The sequence below is a fragment of the Conger conger genome, chromosome 7 (genome assembly GCF_963514075.1).
Source record: "Conger conger chromosome 7, fConCon1.1, whole genome shotgun sequence".
NCBI lineage: Eukaryota > Metazoa > Chordata > Actinopteri > Anguilliformes > Congridae > Conger > Conger conger.
This window is the reverse complement of record NC_083766.1, coordinates 10,337,666-10,357,463: the sequence shown is the minus strand read 5'-3', so window position 1 is coordinate 10,357,463 and position 19,798 is coordinate 10,337,666. Positions and strand designations below refer to the sequence as shown.

The 19,798-nt window shown below is 41.5% G+C and overlaps 1 protein-coding gene across 2 annotated transcripts; it reads left to right on the top strand.

Moving 5' to 3' along the window:
* The first annotated feature begins 8,754 nt into the window (after positions 1–8,754).
* On the top strand, positions 8,755–19,218 carry wnt11 (wingless-type MMTV integration site family, member 11). 2 transcript variants are annotated; one of them, XM_061249762.1, is made up of 6 exons: positions 8,755–8,966; positions 10,151–10,354; positions 12,439–12,674; positions 14,456–14,733; positions 15,154–15,446; positions 18,221–19,218. In XM_061249762.1, the coding sequence occupies exons 2-6, from the start codon at positions 10,272–10,274 to the stop codon at positions 18,393–18,395; spliced, it is 1,065 nt and encodes a 354-aa protein (XP_061105746.1). In that variant the 5' UTR covers positions 8,755–8,966; positions 10,151–10,271; the 3' UTR covers positions 18,396–19,218. The 2 variants fall into 2 exon arrangements, with proteins under 2 accessions (XP_061105746.1, XP_061105745.1); XM_061249761.1 differs by having other exon boundaries at positions 10,148–10,354.
* Positions 19,219–19,798: the final 580 nt, after the last annotated feature.

The following is a 19,798-nucleotide window of genomic DNA, read 5'->3' as shown; positions in this document are numbered from 1 at the left end:
TACAAGAAATTGCCATAGTTGATTTGCTGCAGCGTTGTCTTGTTGGGGGTCATGGTTCTGCGCTGATGTAAGAGCCATGGCAGTGTGTCCGTACACACATCGGATTTAACAAGCACGCTTAAGTGGATTTTATTTGAAGGTTGTAAAAAGGCAACCGCAGCCAGAATTCAGAACAGGCAACAAATTCACCATTCGGTTTGAGTTGAATGAATGAGTGATTCGATTGACGAGGAACTGTGGTTTCAAAGTTAATTTGAATATTACAAGTTCTGCCATTTAAAAATGGGCAAGTTGAATTTCAACGTGTAGATTTTGTTGCTTCTAATAGTTAGACATTGTCAGGTGAAATAAATGAAGTCAAAAGCTGGCATGTCAGAATCATTGTTGCTTGTCATTTTATTCTCCAATCCAGACTCATCTTCTCTAGGGCTGTCTCTGGCCTACGTGCCCCTCTACTTATGAGTGTTAGTGGGATTGCCTTTTGATTGAAAGTGCTTAGGTTACTGCTTTGGCAGCCCGCTACACCACTCTATTTTCGAGCTTTTCGAAACCCTTGCCTCAAGATTTACAGCACAGTTCCAGCTCTCCGACTCTCTTCTAACGCTGCCTCTGGAAAATGATAAGAAACAGATGTATTAGCACAATTTATCTATTGTGCTCGGGGACTGTGACATCACCACTTGCCCCGCTAACTCCTCCTCCGGAGGGTCAGCGCGGGGAGGTGGTTGCAGACTGCGGCTATCGCTGTGGAGGCTGCTATCCGTGCGAGCCCCATGCACAAAACACCCCATCCAGATGGTTTACCTCTGTCTTCCCTCTCCTTCACACTCCTTATCGCTCCCACTGACAGTCCCGCACTCCCGCCTCACTCCTCTTTTCGGCAGACACCTTGTCAGCAATAATATGAGCTTGTCCTCTGACACACGAGCACGCGTTGGGGGGCCTCTAAGTATAAAATGGTCAACCTACCGTTGAACCGAATATCTATCTTTTTCCGGATTTGCATGTGAAAGCACATATTGGTTATTGTTTTTTTCCCCCCTTTTCATTTAGATCAGGAACCCCCCCCCCCAAAACCCTGCCGGGGTGAATTTCGTAACTAGTCTACAGTTTCGATGGCTACTTTTAAATGTACGTACATCTTCATTTCATCGGTTAGGAATGTATATATGAAGCCTTTTCCTCTTAATCATTCAGGACTGTCTTTGTACTGAAAGTGGACATCTTGTTCAGGTCAAAACAGAATGGGTAAATGGAGTTAGCGACCAGGGAAAATCATCCCTTTAGTTTCCCTTCTTTCTCTTTTTGAGCCGTGATTTAATTCATCTGTTGCCTTTCACGAAGGCCCCCGAACAAGACTCTATTGTCTGCTCCTTTTGCATCCTTCATTTCTCCCACCTATTTTATCATGCAGACGAGGAAAGATCAAAGGCCCTTACCACTAATCAGAGGTCCTGTGCCAGATCAACGACCCACGTTTTTATTTTTTTTTGAAGTGCAGTAAGAAGGTTGGTGAATTCGGCTGAAAAAGGAAGATAAAAGCAAGAGGGAAAAAAAGGAGCAGTTTTTATTAGAAGAGGCCTGATTCGCGACTGAGGGTGTGTTATGTGTGGTGTTTTGAAGGTGACGTAGTCCTGAGATGAGCAGGATCACTCGGGACCAAAGACGTGCAGTGACTGCGATGAGCTCTGAGGCCTACTCCCAGAACTGCGGTCACGTGTGTCCTTGTTCCCCGCAGGATGACAGCCCGATATATGTGATGACTATGAACACACTGAATATTGCAGTTTGGTACATATTTGTTTATTAAAGATGAGTCATCGCCCTGTCGGCTCATTAAATGATCAGAAAATGCATTCACATCCTGGACAGCTGTAAAAAAGGGGAGCTATTAAAAAAGACCCGGGACTGGATAAACGACCCATTCATCTCTGAGCCTAAGCACACACACTGGAGACCGCATGAAATGTTTTTAAAGTCACCCATTTGGTACTTGAAAGGGGAGGTTAAAACCCCCTTAAGATCTGTAGAAAGGGGAGAAACAAATGGGGCCCCTCTGAAGATGTACTCCGCTCTGCCCTTGAAGAACCTGTCTGAATGAGGATGGGGTCTTTTCTCTGAAGATATCCCCACTGTGAGGCCAGCTCCAGCCTGTTTTCACAAGGAGCGCACCTGAGAACACGCAAATCACACCTGTCACCTTGTCACACCACTCAGCCAGTGCTGAGCATTGCCCCATTGCCTGTACATGCCTTACTGTGTTTTTCTTTCTAGAAAATGGTTTGAACTCTCTTGCGTTTTCATTCATAGTTGGGGTTGCACAATGTACATACTACATTCGTTCAAAAAATGTTTTGTTGACTAATGCAAACGATTGTGGAATATTTATGTCAAGTGCTAGATCATACGTGGCAAGTTTTAGTCACTTTACATAAATGAATTTAAATAACTAAAATAAATACTCAGAGCTTCAATGTACAGTACAAGATATGGCATCTCATGAACACGGTACAAAGCAACAGTTTAGTCGATAAAAAGGTTTTAAATTAAGAACTGTTTTGTTTAAAGTCCACACCATGTTAGATTTTTTTGGATAAATCAGGAGGTTCATGGAAAGGAAACAATGTGAAACATACGTACATTCAGGACACTCTTATTTGTTTCCAAATTCAAAAAAGAGCCAAAATCAATCCTAAAATACACGGGGGGATTTGTATATGGATTGAGATTTGGCTGTCCTACAACATGGCCCACACAGTCTCACCACCCCCGGACATCTCAATTAATATGGTCTTTCACAAGAATAAATATTCACACAGAGCTCTTTCGTTAAAGCAAGCTTTGGGAACTTTATTTGCTTATTTTTTTACTTTATTTTTATTTGAGATCTAGTGATGTATTTCCTTTAGGTCCAATGTTATTAACAGTAGCCACTCCATCACAGGCTTTCAGAAGCTTGTAGATCTACAGAGTAGATCTACAGTACCCTTGTGTGGTGAACCCAACATGCACATATGTGATGTGTATTTATTCACCATCATCTACCATCTATCCTGAAATCATAGAATGGCATTTTACACTGTATTAGCAGAAGAAAAAAAAACATTATTTGAGCTAAGATTGAGATATAATTGGATGAAATTGGAGGGACACCTTGGCTGGTAGCCATTCACCATCAGCTGACTGATTTATGCCATAATAAATCATGACATTTGATAAAGCTTTTGTTTTATCCCATAATTGTTAATCTAATCTTTTGATATTTGAAAAGCCTGTAAACATTCTAGGGTATGTCTCAGATACAAATTGTGGAAAAGATCATACTTGATTATCACATATTTAATTACTGCATCCACTTAGTAAGGATTGTGTCAGTCCACTATATGAGGAGCTCTCCTGCTGTTAGCCTGTAAAGGATCTAAGGACACCTATAGCTTCACAACTGATCTGGGTTGTTTTCATACCAGATGTCAATTGCTCTTTAGCTTTATGTGAGGAGAATCCACGGGGGTCCCTTGTGAATGCCTATGGCTGTATACCATAAACTCATTAACACATGCTGAACGGCAGATCCATTATTGGCAGTGATATCAAAGCCGGCCCAAATAGTTGCATGCTAGAATGGAACAAAATATTGGGATGTAAATGTTTAAAGAAAAAAACACTCCACAAAGAATTTCCCATATTTAAAATGTATCTTCTCTCTGTATATAATTAGATGAAAAACATTGGCTCTTCCTTTTGATGAATGCAAAGTCAGTCCAGGAAGCAGACTCTTCTGTAGGGTGCCGGGGGAATAAGAGTCTCTTCTGCTTAGTTTAAAAGTTTTGTGGCTTTCTCTCAAATTTTACCTCATTCATTCAGTCTGCAGGAAAAATATTTCATTGAACACTGAGCAATATACATGGAGTCCATGTAAATACCATATGTACGTATATCAAGTAGTTAAATATATATGTTTAATCTGATTCATTTATATAATACATAATGTTTGCTACTGCTTCTTTGTGGTGTCTGCAATATTCTGATATTCACAAGTGAACATCTGAAGACTCCTGTTTGTGAGAGGATTGGAAGAGAATTAGGAGGACAACTGAATCATGGTACACTGATCAGTGCTCAGTAGCACCCTTACAGATGTCTTAATCAAACACTAGGGGCAATTCAGTCCCATCACTTGGCAGTTGGAACTTTCACTTTCCAAGTAGTAATTATTTCAGTATTTACACAACTATTATGATTATTACAATGACGATGACTCTGATGACTATGATCATGATAATGATGAAGATTATGATTGTTACTATTATTTTTTATTCGATTTATTATCATCATTATTATTAACTCACCCAAACAATAGTGGTGATAAAGACCAGCCTGCAGCTTCAGTTAATGATTAACACTACTGTTCAGCACAGCACATCTATCTAGAGAATAGAGCAGTAAGACAGGACGGTATCTTTGGTTCAGGATGGTAGCTTTTTCAAAAATGTAAAAGGTTGGATCTTATTTCATTTTATTGAATACATAATATCTGCAGACTGGCAGTCTCTAAAGCAAAACCAAAATCAAAGCAAGGAACATGTTAACTGGTTGCAGTCATCATGTACGGCATGGTGGGGGCTGGGGAAGAATTACATTTGAAGACAATCAAATGTGCAGTCAATTCACTGGGAAAGCATAAAATTGCTCAAGTGTCGAAATCTCCATGCACACACATGACCCACACGGAGAGGCATTAAGAGGTCTTTTAAGGCTATACGAATTACGTTCCGAGGCAGGGGAGATAGAACGCGTCTTGGTACAGGGCCTTGTCAGTGAGTGTTGTGGAGAGGTATTTTGGAGCGAGGGGTGCGGGGTGGGGTGGGGGGGTACCTGACAGTGACCGGGGGTCGGTGGGGGGTGGGGGGGGGGGATTGGCAGTAGGTTCTTCTGATGAGACTCGCAGCTGAGGAGCCCAGGCCTGGCTGAAAGAAGTGGAGTCAGTAAAGGGCACCAGACAGCTCCAGCTTTCAGCCAGCTCCTCTGACCCAGGGGCCCATTCAAACACAAATCCCGGAGGTGAAAGGGGAGTGCCCCTTATCTCGCGCTGGCCCTGCTCCCAGACTTCTGATATTGGCTCCGATCCTCCTGAGATAAGGGACAATGGGCGCGCATTGTTGACTGAAAGTACTGGTGCTTCCAAACATTGAAACAATTGCACTGAATCCAATTCACCTCCTCATTGTGGAATGGATTAAGGTTTAGAAGGTAATACAGAGCCACCCTCCCCAACACACACACAAACATGCGCATGCATGCATGGAAACACATGCCGAGACACATGTATACACACCTACATGCTGATCCACGCACACACAACCACACACACACTCTTTAATAAAATGATATTAAAAACACTGTTGCTGGTCTCACAAGATCCTCTTACAGTTATCTTGAAGGAAAGACCATGACAATAGTCATTTTACTTGTTCATTTTCCACCTGTGCCAACAGTGAATTATTACAGAGTGCATGCAATAAGACTCTATGAACAACTATGGGGATACAGTGGTTGTATTATCACAATAAAACAAAATTATACAAAATGATACTACAATGAACATGTTGTCTAAACGGTGTCACAATGAAGGGGACAGACATAAACCAAAAATGCTATAATGGAATTCACAATTACTAGTACGCTGTTGTGGGAGATGAAGAGCACTTGCATATAATGCTGTTTTGTTTCTCCTGCTGTTTTCTTCAGTAATATCCCTTTATTTTGTGTGAATGTCTCACTCCCTTTATTCTGTCACTGTCAGCTCAGATATGATCATTTCTCTTCTCTATGTTGCCAGATAAAACAGGTAAAGATAAAAAGGATAATGGGTTGAACCTGAATTTGGGAGGAATGGAAACTCTTCGGTAAAAAGGTCAATATTGTGACACCTGTGAACATTAGTTCAGCTTTTGCCTCTGCCCCAAAAAATAATTCAATGTCCACACATACTGGTGTATATTTGTGTCTGTGTGTGTGTGTGTGTGTGTGTGTGTGTGCACTTACACATCAATATAGCTTTCTGTAGGTCTGTAATTCAACATCACCAGGAACTATTCGATCTTCTTACTGTTATCATTATAATATGACATTAGGACACTATATAATACCTTTTTTCCAACATACTTACAAGACCATTAGCAAGATTAAACAAATTGTCTGTTAAATTAGTTATATCACCAGAATGATTTCCCTCACATAGGCCAAAACTATACTTTTTTTTGACGGTAACCTAATTTATGTTAAACTTCCAACACGTTTCATAAACATGCTGCGTTACGCCATATTTAGGAATCAAATGAGTTTTTTAATCTCCTATGCAGAAGGAAGTGAGCACGTTCTGGTTCATAAATGCGTCTCCACATGATCAAACCTACTTCAAGAAACCGTGACAGCACTTAATCCCTATAGCGAGTGCTGTATCCGCTGGTACATCGGGTCCGGGTAGAGAGGTCAGTGGTTTAAACCATGCCTGCGGGCAAGACTTGCGTACAGTCCATTTGACTAATCCCTAAGGGGGTTACTAACAGTCTATAAAATATTATAGAATATTAGGAGCTTGACACAGCAAATAGGGTTTCATCTTATCGAATACACTTTCAATAGTATAATTCTTAAATGTACGTTTATTATTATTATTATTATTATTATTATTATTATTATTATTATTATTATTATTGCTTCCTTGCTGTTGTCCTAATAATTGGCAAAGAAAATGCCATTTGTCATCTAAATTATAACGAAATACATTAATGGAGATGTAGTCCTCTTGATATGTGCGTGATGTTCTAGATGTCGACAATATGATGTCATTTGAGTGTGCTTATGGTACTTTTTCTGTAGCCTACTCTTGTCTCTGAACAGATGGTAGATAAAAAGCGTCAGACATCATGTGGGCATTAAACATGTGCATCGACGTTGTCTATAGTGGTCAGAGAGTAGGCTATGATTGGTTGAGGAATTTAAAGCAGGGGCAAATTAGCTATTGTAGAATAACTTTTATATGATCCAAAAATACTTTACAGGAATGGGTTGCGCTCCGTTAAGAGGTAAAAATGATCAGAACACGATAACGGGGTATCGTAGGCTATGGCCTACTTGTCACGGCGGATTAAAAATAAATTAATTTGCCAAATAGCTTTTTTCCTCTCAAGGAGCACGAATACGTCGAAGAGAAACAATTGTCTTACAGCAAATTCTTATTGATATATGTTTGAATACACATTTAACCTGCCGTAATTGTGTCTGATAGGTTAACATAGCCTACATAACGCCAGACTGAACAAAATTCATGAAGTAGCCGAGATATTGGCATGAAAAAAACATCACTAGCCTAGTCAATATCTGATGAATCGGGTAACGTGCACAAAACGTTGTCGAAAATAAGACAAATTAAACTGCATGACTGAACTTATACAGCATGTTCCAGTCTAAAAACACTATTGGGCTATAACGTATTTAAAACAATATGCCTATTTGTAATATATTTGGGGTCAGCGACAGGAATGGAGTATGGAAAAAATATCCTACGACGACACAGAATGCAAAATTCTTAGTGTTATGTCAACTAAGTAAACATTTTTCTCTAACAGAATACATTTTCCCCTTGTGGACTTGGTAGATATAAACAGTATTAGTGTTAAAGTAGCCTGAATATTTTAGCCTACGGTGCAGTTGGTTTTTATTGATTTATTAATCTTTTTTGTAACAAAATGGCTGTATAGAGCCATTTTTACTCTTCATAGAGAATTAGGTCAATTAAACATTTTACACCTTTTACATAACAAAGGTTTTACTTAACGTTCATTGTTCTAAAGTAGCATACTACTGCTACTACCTACGTAGGCCTAATTAGCGTTGTTGCTAATCGATTCCGTTGTCGTAAGAAAAAGGTTCAAAAGAAACTGCACATAGTGTCGCCTGTGCTGTTTTATTGTGGGGCACGTTGCGAGCGTTACGGAATTCTCCCTAGGAGATTAACTGAAAGGCAGCCGTAAAAACACATACACAGATGATATCTTTACTTTTAACATATTAGCTAGTTCATAATGTATACCACTCTTAAAAGATATTGAGATCGTACAGGGGAAAATGGTTAAATGTGAGGGCTGTCTGGGAGTTCCATTTTACAAAAAAAATAGAGGCCTAGAGGTAATCTCTGGTGAAATATTTCCCCTGTACACTATAGATTCTCGATATAAAGTTATGTTGGGAATAAATACGAGGGAAACACTTAAGTAGTTAAAATGAATGGATTGATGATGATGATGATGACGATTGTGATTATTATTATTATTATTATTATTATGTTGTTGTTTTATGTGGTTGCGGTTGTTGTTACTATAATTATAATAATATCAATTGTTTTTTTTATTATTGCTGTTCCTGTCGATAATTGTTGTTATTGTTCACGATGATATTCTTTCATATACCTTGTCTAGCCTGCGTGAGCAACATAGGCTATGACCTATTATCACTGCAACATTATCCGTTGAGGCGAACGTAACGGTCCATGCGCAAAATGCCTGAAATGTACAACACTACTGCCCGCCAGAGAACGAGATCTACCGGTGTAGCACATGCATTAGTTCCCCTAGCTCAGATCTGTATGCTTTGTTATGCTAATCGTGCCTGACATCATAGTGAGATCAAAGCTGCGCAGGGTACATATAAGCAAGAGCTGCAGCGTTGCCGTGAGTTCAACACATTCCTCAAGCGAGCTGTGTGCCCGAAAGGAACCTGCTTACTGCTTGTAGCCAAATATCTATCAGCGGACAGTCAAATGATGCTTTCTGCCTCATTGGAGTTGCTATTACCTCAATATCGCGGATTTACAAACTTTTTTTGATGGTGGAACTTGAAATAAAAGGATATTGTCGTGGAATATTACTGCAAAATTGGTAACAATCTGAAAACTGTAAAAGAAGGTAAGGAGCTTTTCTTTTTTATTTCAGACACAAGCTCATTTTAAATTGAAGATGATACGAGTTTGGAAAGAATAAAGATGATCTATTTCTTTTTTTATTCTGTAGGTATTGAAAGATGCTACAATTTCACGGCGTATTATACTGTTAATGTTGTCTATACTCGTGACCAAAGTTTAGCCAAATGAACTGGACAAGCACTCACAAGAATGGTCAGAATGCGCGGTGCTGAACCGGGGCCAGCATATTAACATTTAATGCTGGGAAACATCCTCTGCTTTTCCTACGATGAGCCAAGTAATTAAGCTTCACAAGGCTAAATGGAATAATAAGACATTAACCTACGCAAATGACAGGGACGCATGCCACAGGGTTCAGAGTGGAGTGCAAACTATATTTCCCTTGTTTTATATCTTTCCCATAGACTAAAATTATCTTATAACTTAAATGAGAGGTGGGGACAGGCTATGCACTGTCTCACGTAGAAATAGTGGTAAGTTATTTTTGTTATAACTACGCTATTTATTCAAATGATAAATGATCTCGTTTTAAGCCTGTATGTGTTTACCCATATGTAGCCTGCGTTTCGGCAATTCACAGCGCATGTATCAATTTTAAACGTGTTCACATTGATTAAATGACATATCTAAAAAAAATCGTTCCAATGTAACATTTCTCAATTCTTTTCTTTTTTTAATGTGTTTTATAATACATCATTATTTGTATAAACATTGCTTGTATTCCGAGTTATTCTACCTTAATGTTCTATACTGAACATTATACTCAAAATGCACCTTATTTATGCTCCTTAAATCGCTTGCTATATGTAGATTATTTCGTGGTACATAGCAAAAGTTTTAAATAAAATCTCAAATTGACTAAACAGAATACACAATATCTTCTCGTTTACATTTACACATTTTTTTCCCAGCGAAGTGAAATTGAAATGTTAATGCGACCCAAAATGTAGGCCTACACATTCATATTTATTTTGGCAGATTGTTGTTGGAATGTCACATGGCTTTTTTTCCACTAGCAAATCAAAAAATTGAAAATATAAATTAAAGAAATTATAGTTTAGGATTGATCTTCAGGAACAAATCTGATTACGTTGCACACGTTAAAACCTCGTTTCACACTGCCTGTTGCAGAAACGTATGTCACTCCCTGTGTCTTTATTTCAGCAGACTGAGAGCAGAGAGCAGAGGGAACAGTGCCATGGTCGCTGATTTTTAATCTCTCTTCTGAGCCAAGACGCCTCACCAACTGTACCTGCCTTTCATTCTTATCTTGAGCTGGACCGTCATCATGAGAAGAACTTTTCAACCTCTGCCACTGTGTCTTCTCTTGCTTCTGCTTCTGTCCCAGCTCTGCTCTGGAATCAAATGGCTGTAAGCATGTTTATGTACTTATATTTACTCGGTTTGAAAGAGAATCAAAGTATGTCTTTTTTTCTTTTCTTTTTTTTTTTTTTACATATAATTTAGACTTGGATATTTTTCAGCCCAAGGTTCCAAGCACTGAGTCAAAAGAATTTGTGCATATGTTGAAATTATTTGAATCCAAATGCTGCAATATTAATTGGTCTCCATTACCAGTACCACAAAAACTGAGCATTTTCCTCTGGTATGATTATAAGAAAATGTGGGAAAATGCAGGAAGATTAGAAAAAGAAAGGTGGTATGCACAAGATAAAACAATATACCGCAGCCTTTGGCCATGAACTTACCCACCATAACAAGCTGTTATTTGCAAATAACTGAAAGCCTGCCTGAAACAAACAAACACACACATATACGCACACACACACACACACACACACATACACGCACACACATGCACGCACCCACACACGCAGAAGGCACAGGCCGCACTCACACAAAACAGAATACTTTTCAAAACAGTTCCAAGTCCTTGCACCTGCATATAAGTGAGAAAAACACAGAAGTGATCTCTGTGATACCAAAAACACAACTGCTGCTGAATTGTAGGCCCCTCGTTTATACGCGCTTGGTATTTGTAGATAATAGTGAGCTTCTGTGATATTGTTGCACATTTAGAGGAAGACATCATTTGATTTTTCAAGGGCTTTTTAGCGAGCGGTGTTAAATGCCCATATGTGATAGATGGAAGGGGAGTCTTTTGTAGCTTTGATTGTGCATGACTCAATGTAAAACACATGGGGCAATAAACACCTGTTAAAAGCGGGCAGTGGGGAGACAGCCCCCTCTTGACATGGGCACAGAGTCGCCCTGTTCCTAATCAGAAACAGGCCTGAAGTGGAGGGTATACTGGGTGCCATGGAAAGCAGTGTCTGGTGCCTGTCGAAGATATGCTACAACAAATCGCTTTTGTGTTCTCCTTGAGGGTAGAATTGCAGTGAGTTACTATCCAGGAACACAAGAAAAGTTTATTGTAATTTATCTTCTCTGAGGAAAAGCCTTTCGTCTTGTCATGGCCTGTCCTGTTTTAACTCCAAAGTCTCGAGAACAACAGCTTTCAGGCTAAAAATATTCAGAGATACTACCCCTCGTGACTGATTTAAACATGTCCACACAAAAATAAAAATGAATTGTTGGATTTACGTAATAAAATTATGGACAGTTGTTGTGACTTCAACTGATTAAAAACTTAAAGACATGTTTATTAACTAAATCCAATGATTAAATTTTTTGAGGGTATGCAGGACTTATTCTATTAACATATAATGTGCATTTTAGGCAATTGAAAACAATTACAATGTTGTCTGATTGTTCCCAGAGCTGTAAAATGGCTTTATTATAAACATCTAAAATGGGTTGGGTATTCTTAGTTTATTTAATGATATAATCTTCTGTTGATGTAGCTCTGCGATTTTAAAGTTGGAGTGTTTCTGCTTGTGTATTTAGCAGTTATCTACACATAATGATTTCCATACCTGCTGCAACGCACTTTGAATGTTACCTCCAAAAAATGGAAATATAACAAATTTCAGGAAAAAAAAAGAAATAATCATTGAAGAATAATAATCTGTATAACCAATAATCAGTCTAACTGACATGTCCTCTGTGTTCTTGTGTTCTTGTGTGCTTGTGTTGTGCGTGTGTCTGTGTTGTTGCGTGCTTGTGCTGTTGTGCATGTGTCGCTGTGCTTATGCTGTGTTGCGTGTGTCTGTGTTATTGTGTGCTGGTGTTGCGCTTGTGTTCTTGTGTGCTGGTTTTGTCGTGCCTGTGTCTGTGTTATTGTGTGCTTGTGTTGCGCGTGTGTTCTTGTGTGCTGGTTTTGTCGTGCGTGTGTCCGTGTTCTTGTGTGCTGGTTTTGTCGTGCGTGTGTCCGTGTTCTTGTGTGCTGGTTTTGTCGTGCGTGTGTCCGTGTTCTCGTGTGCTGGTTTTGTCGTGCGTGTGTCCGTGTTACTGTGTGCTTGTGTTGCGCGTGTGTTCTTGTGTGCTGGTTTTGTCGTGCGTGTGTCCGTGTTCTCGCACGTCTCTCTGCTCAGGGCCATATCGCGGACGCCCCCCTCGCTGCACGTCAACCAGACGCAGCACTGCAAGCAGCTGCAGGGCCTCGTCTCGTCGCAGGTGCAGCTGTGCCGCAGCAACCTGGAGCTCATGCAGACCATCATCCAGGCCGCGCGCGAGGTGAAGAAGACCTGCCAGAAGACCTTCACCGACATGCGATGGAACTGCTCGTCCATCGAGAGCGGGCCACAGTACCTCCCTGACCTTGAGAGAGGTACCACTCACCATCCCCCCGCCCCCTTAAAAAAATTGGCTGCAGCACCTTTCCTTGACTTCCCCCACTACCCAAATCCCCTTTCCTCTGCTAAAGCGCAGTAGACCGCCCTCAATACAATCCGCGGAGTTCTCATTGTGTACAGAAATCATTTACGACGACGGGCAGAAACCTTCCAGGCCCCCTCTGTGGTCTATGTGCAGGATGGAATGTTCCGGGCCGAGGATGCCTTTCTTTATTGCGCAATGCTCTGTGAAGTAGAAGTCATCCTCTCGCCTCTCCCACCCACCTCCCCAGCTCTGCTTCCTGTCCACAAAGACTGTCGTTCAAGCAGTACTGATGTGCTGGCGAGATCTTATTGAAATCATCAGGTGTCCTTTTATTTTTTCTTGCGCGTCTTTTTCGGTTGGTAGGATTTTTTCGACGTCTCAGAATAGCCTTCAGCCTGTATTGTTATGAGTTTGCACTCGACAGGGGATTGGCCCATGTTTTTACTCTTTTTATGAGTTTTTTCACGTTTTAATGGCAGTATAAATCCCCCGGGGACTGGAGTTGACCCCGTGCCACGTCCTTGTGCCATCATACCTCTGTTAAATCGGGAGTAATATATTGAACGGCCAGCCACTGAACTCTTATTACACACTCATAATATTTCAATAATTGACAGGCCTTTGATGTTAACTGAGGTTGTGATTTTTCCATCACAAAAGAGCCATGTATACACGCTGCCTTGTCTGATTGATTGTGTTTTTAAATGCACACATCCTGCCAGGTCTTTCACTGTAGGTTTCTGTCATGTAGCTTTTTCCCCCTTCAATAATTTTTTTTTTTCAATTCTTTTGCCAAGAGTGCAACTCCTTTGCCAAGTCAAGTACCAGGGCAGGTTTACAAAGTCTGGGTGAAGCTATAAACCTACTACAAAGACCTGGAGTCCAATCAAAGACAGGACAAATAGCTGGATGATACCTTCTCAGAAAAGAGGCTGTCAAGCTGTCAAGCTTTTAAAGAGGGACTTAGAAAGTGGTTTGTCGGCATTGTTACTTTAAATTTAGCCCTAATGAGTCGGAGCATGGTATTTTCACATCTGCCATCCACTCCTTTTGCACCCTGGTTATGTAACTCTGCTCTGGACCAGGTGTTTTTGGTCCTGTTAAGGTCAGTGTATAATCCAGTGAGTGTTGCTCAACGGAAATCGCAGAACGTTCATGAACACTGTTGTCGCCCCAACGCAGACTGTGGTGGTTGTCCTTAGCAAAAAGCATGAACGCGGTCCAGTATAGTATAAACCAAAAGTCGCTGCGACCAGCAACATCCATTGCACATCATTGGTCACAGTGACACTCTGTCACTCGACTATAAACTGGCCTTTACTCTGGAGAAGAGACTGTACGTTCTCCTTTGTTGTCCTTAATTGGGAATTCATTACAAGCTCAGAGCTTCCATGAGCATGGCCAAAAACACAAACAGCGATCGGGGCCTCCTCTACCTCTTGAGCCCCATGGGTGCTCACGCTCTTACTTTTGGGGGAAATATTGGGTCAGGAGGTAAAGAGCAGTTATCATAGGGTTGCTTGTTCCCCACCGTGTGGGTTTATCGAAGTCTCCCTGAGCAAGACACCTAACCCCCTGCTTGCCCCAACAAGCTGCTTGGTGCCCAGTCGGTGTTGGTGTGTTAGTGTGTGCGAATGGGGGAATGAGAGGCATCAGTTGTAAAGAGCTGTGGATAAAAGCGCTACATAAATTCAGTCCATTTACCATTTACCCGTGTCTCTCTCTGGACAGGTACGCGAGAGGCTGCCTTCATCTACGCCCTCTCCGCGGCCGCCATCAGCCACACCATCGCCCGGGCCTGCACGTCGGGAGACCTGCGCCTGTGCTCCTGCGGCCCCATCCCTGGCGAAATCCCCGAGCCGGGCTACCGCTGGGGCGGCTGTGCCGACAACCTGCACTACGGCCTGGTCATGGGCTCCAAGTTCTCCGACGCCCCCATGAAGATGAAGAAGTCTGGCTCTCACGCCAACAAGCTGATGCACCTGCACAACAGCGAAGTGGGCAGACAGGTACGGAGCTGTGGCAATCACTGTTATCGATAATGTATTTAACACTGTCCTTCCAATGTATGTGTGTGTGACTGGTTAACGTATTAAAATACTATATGTATGTAAAAAAAAAAATTACAGCAGTTACAACCATATGCTTCTTCGTGTGTAAATCGATGATGATAATGAATATGTATTAAGGTTCGCCCACATTCCTTTAAGGTGAAATTAGTTCAAGAATTCGTATCATGTGTTCTATAATATTCAGTCCTTTGAAATTAATATTAATAATATCAAGATGAAGTAGCCATATTGGAATTAAATCATCTGACCGGAGAGGCCAGAATAGTGGACTGGGTGTCAGATTGCATTAGACAGAGAAGGAACATGTCCGTCTGCACGCACTGGCTTTAAAGGAAGCGGGCCTCATGTTTCCTGCAGGCTCTTCGAGACGCTCTGGAGATGAAGTGTAAGTGCCACGGGGTTTCGGGTTCCTGCTCCATCAGGACCTGCTGGAGGGGACTGCAGGACCTAAAGGACATCGCCATGGACCTGAAGACTAAATACCTGTCCGCCACCAAAGTGGTCCACCGGCCCATGGGCACACGCAAACAGCTGGTCCCCAAAGACATCGACATCCGGCCTGTCAGGGATAATGAGCTGGTCTACCTCCAGAGCTCACCCGACTTCTGCTCCAAGAATGAGAAGCTGGGATCTGTAGGCACTCAGGATAGGTGAGGAGCCAAAGATTATTAATCACAATAAAATATGTTTTTAAGTGAAATGTTTGCATTTGCTGAAAGCCTTCATCTTGAACTGAGAATTGTAAGGTTCCAACTGACATTTTTGAAAGAATGAGTTAGCATCATAAATATGTTGTGTATAAGGCACAAAATACATATGTGAAGTTTTATAAAAAATTACTTTTTAGAAATCTGAAAAAATGTATCTGCTTGGAGCCCATTCACTTTGGAATCTTTGAAGCTCAATATCTCAAAACTATCAGAATGCAGATAGAACCTTCTAATTCTCAGCTCACATTATATTGATCAGCCCTAACGCTAACATCAGCCCACTTTCCATCAAGGTATCAGCACAGATCTCTTGACTACCACTACTGCACTCATTATAATGACTGAATTAGAAGGCTTGCAGTCTAGAAAGGGAGAACATTTCCCCTTGACAATGAGCAGTAAAATATTGTAAACATTTATTTATTTTTTAAATGTATTTACATGATGGAATGTGTTCTGCTTTTCTTTACCTGAAGTAACAAAGTGTAAGAAAACCATAGCTGGTGTAGCAAAAATATTTCTGTCTGAAGGACCACATATGTGCGGTCTGACAAGTGACTTTCCTGTTTAGCTCCTGGCAGTAGCTTTATTATTCCAGATTACAGTAAATCATTAATTCCACTGACTTTGTGTGCTCTCGGTTACAGTAAGGCAGTCTTTGACATTTCCCGTGTTTTATCCTCAAGTCTGCCCGTGCAGGATGTTGCTGTAATTAACCCTTTTTCCCTCTCTGTGGAACCATTCGCTTAAAAGCTTTGATAAAATAAGTGGTTCTAAGAGATTGGCCCCGTCTGTGGCATGTGTGTGCACGTGTCTCTGACATGGCCGCCGTGACTCCGGCCGAGTGCCGCGCGCGCCTCCTCGCCGGTATCGGTCTCGCACCGCGTGAGTAATGCGGTTATTCTCGTGCCGGAATGCGTTCTGCTGATATCGATTTGGAAGTATGCGGCAGAGGGAAAATGGCTCCAGAGATCAAACGGCCCGGTTAGTGACAGGGGTATTTCGGCGGCGGATATCGTTTAAGTTTGTCTGAACTCATATGGGAGAGCGTGGGCTGGTGGGGTATTGTTTTCTGAGACCTCTGGCTGAAATACCACGAAATGGTTGCCAAAACGTCATACTTCTTACTCATACTTTTCCCAGATTACTTGTCATAATTTGTGCGGTGCAACGAAGGAATTTTTGAACGCAAAGCAACTATGATATCTCCAACTAGTATGCCTGCATTTGCTACATTACCTTACAAAACTATTCACAGCGATGATTATAAGTAATTACTCCCGTTTTACTTTTAACCGTATCAAAAGGGAAGATCTTTTTTAGTTCACCTCACTGCCCTTCAACTGTCAAGACTCATCCTTAGGAACATTTCTATTCCTGTCAGTTTGTTTGCGGAGACGTGTGTAGCCTTTCGGGCTCGTGCCTCTCTCGGTGGAAAACCCACTGGAGTTTGTGATTGCATTAGTGGGACGTGAGTGCGCGATGATAGAGGAAGCTCGCGTTCAAACGGCGGTCACGTGTCGCGGAGTTGCCCCAGACAGATAAATGGAAGCCACGCTGTGTATCAGGTGCGCTTGCTGTGCCCCGCACGTCTGCAGCTGCGGACAGATAAGATTAAACACGTGCGGTCACCGGGTCTATATTTAGCGCTCTCACGGTCACGTGGGCCGGCCCTGCCGTTCGTTGCCATTAGCCGTCGTTAGTCATCGCAGGGGCGGGCGATGGGTGATGTGTGCCACTGTGGTCAGAGGGTCCGCCTGGCACTCTTTATACTGGAGGACACACTGATTCTCATGTCGGAGTCTGGGATGCTAATAGACCCTGCTCCCTGCTGGGCCTAGACTTTATGTTGAGCTGTCGGGTGAGAGTGATGTCACCCATTGACCCCAGTGAGATTCCTGGAATAGGCTTTGGGATAACAGGGGTGCATGACACGTTAATATTTTCAGAAAGAACCCTGCTGACTAACCTAATGACCTAACTCATTGACAAAAAATGTCAGGTTTCTAAACTTTGAGGAAGTATGAAGCACTATCAGATAGAGTTGACACTGCAGAGAATGGCAATGATTAACCACCCACGATGTCTTAACAGAAATAGGCTGCTTATAGATTGTGTAAAATATCTGTCATGGCAGGAAGACGAGGAGATTTACCTTAAAGTATATTCTATATCCCATAGTACAACATTTTTTGGATCATGTCACACATCTGGTTAAAGAAACTACTTTTTCAAACCTTACATCAATGTGCAACCGCCCCTAACATTACCATAGCATAGGGTACCACATTTCAATAATACAACATATAGGGAAAAGATCTACACATATATTGGTACTACCTATAGATCTACCCATAGAAGGCTATCTATCTATTACATCTATTCTGTAGTGCCTTTGTCTGCCCTGCTCACATCCCATAATTACATTGCTTCTCTGTCAGAAGATGTCAGTGAGTTGAAAGAATTGGCCTGGGGGGGGGGGGGGGGGGGGGGGGTGTTTGGGGTTAGCTTAGGGTCAAAGTAAGTGGTCAGTGGAACAAGGCTCTGAGGCTTCAGAGCCTTAAGAACAGCGGCCATCTTGAAGCAAACTGTCAACGGGAGCCAAATGGGCCGAGTCGCAGCGACCGCGCGTGTTCTTTGCACTGTTCTCGGTCGGGTGTCGCCGAGGCACTTGCGGTATTCAAGCCGGTTTTCTTCTTCTCTGCTTTCCGCAGGCAGTGTAACAAGACTTCCAACGGCAGCGACAGCTGTGACTTGATGTGCTGCGGCCGGGGCTACAACCCCTACACGGAGAAGCTGGTGGAGAGGTGCCACTGCAAATACCACTGGTGTTGCTACGTGACATGCAAGAAATGCGAGAGGACGGTGGAGAGATACGTGTGCAAATGAGACCCTTCCCCCTGCCTCGCCCGCCCTCCTCAGTCCACAGATAACCAAAGCACTATGTACCAAGAAAGGCTTACTTTTGTCTTAAGCTTCAGCGTGTATATTTTTTTTTGACGAGAACCATTTATTTTTGTTTCATTGCTTTTGTTATTTTTTAATGAAATTCTCGCCCCAGAACTGGACTTTTTCATTTTACGAATGTTGACGTGGGTGTTGTGACAATGCCTATCGGTTACGTGGAGACCACCGTCCTTGAGGATATTTTTCTTCATAATTGTGCACACACTTGCCATATTCGGATGTAAAAAAAAAAAAATCTATTTTCTTATGCATTTATTAAAGAAATGATATTGGAATTTCTTTTTGAGGGAAACCTCTTGATTCTCTGCATATTTGGAGGTGCGTTTCTAGCTTTGGACAGATATTTTTAATAATCCCTTCAAAAACCATTCCATGGATTTCAAAAGGTTTTGAAGGATCTACGGGATTTTTCACTGATACTCTTACAAAGAAACAGAGGGAAAAAAGGTGCCGAAAATGCAAAGGGAACTTCAAATACAGCTTCATTTGTGGACCCTTAAATAGCTGGTATGAAAACTCTGGACGTGCAGTTAATCTCTGAACGAGGAGAGGACTGACTGCATTAATGTGTACCCTGGCAAGGACAATAAACGGAGAGTGTTTGCATTGTTAAATTCCCCATAGCATAAGGAATGCAGGTAGTCCAAAGCTAACATTTCACAGAGCTGAATCCATGGGGTTCCCAAGACATCGTATTAAGAACCACTTTTGTGTGGATGTACATACTGTCTTTTTGTATGCTGAATTTTAAAAAAGAAATATTTATAAACTAATTAAAGATTCTTTACCAAACTCTTCAGATGTACAAATATGCTTTCCTTTCCAGAGTGAACACCTGTGCATCTTACATGGAGGCCAGTCAAATATAATCATGCGGACACTATGAAACAGATACAATACAGACCTCACCTATTTACAATTTTAGTTTTTAGTTTTTATTTTAGTTAAGATGTATAAAAGTTATTTAGTGTCATGATTTGATGGACAGTGCATTCATGCTGACATAAAGACAGATTGTTACATTATAACAAAGCTTCATGGAGGTTTTTATTGGATTGCTATTGAAATAATTTGTGTGTGGCTGGATATTTTGGCTCAAAGCTATATCTGTGTGGCTCCAGTCAGCGAAGTGGGGAAGACACTGAGTCTGTTGAAATGCAGTGGTGAACCAACTCCATTTCAGATACATTTGTCCTTTCAGATTATTGTCACTTGACACCAGCATACAAAAAAAATCTTAATTGAATTCGTACTAAAACCAGAGTTGTTCATCTCCTGGTTCCTAAGGCTCAAAATGTGTCCTGTCCTTAAGCAGGCTGCTATAG

Excerpts from the sequence above, each read along its gene's own strand:
- wnt11 (XM_061249762.1), top strand. The coding sequence starts at position 10,272 with ATGAGAAGAACTTTTCAACCTCTGCCACTGTGTCTTCTCTTGCTTCTG. Across the intron at positions 12,675-14,455 it reads CCTCCCTGACCTTGAGAGAG|GTACGCGAGAGGCTGCCTTC; the intron begins GTACCACTCACC and ends CTCTCTGGACAG. Across the intron at positions 15,447-18,220 it reads TCTGTAGGCACTCAGGATAG|GCAGTGTAACAAGACTTCCA; the intron begins GTGAGGAGCCAA and ends TGCTTTCCGCAG.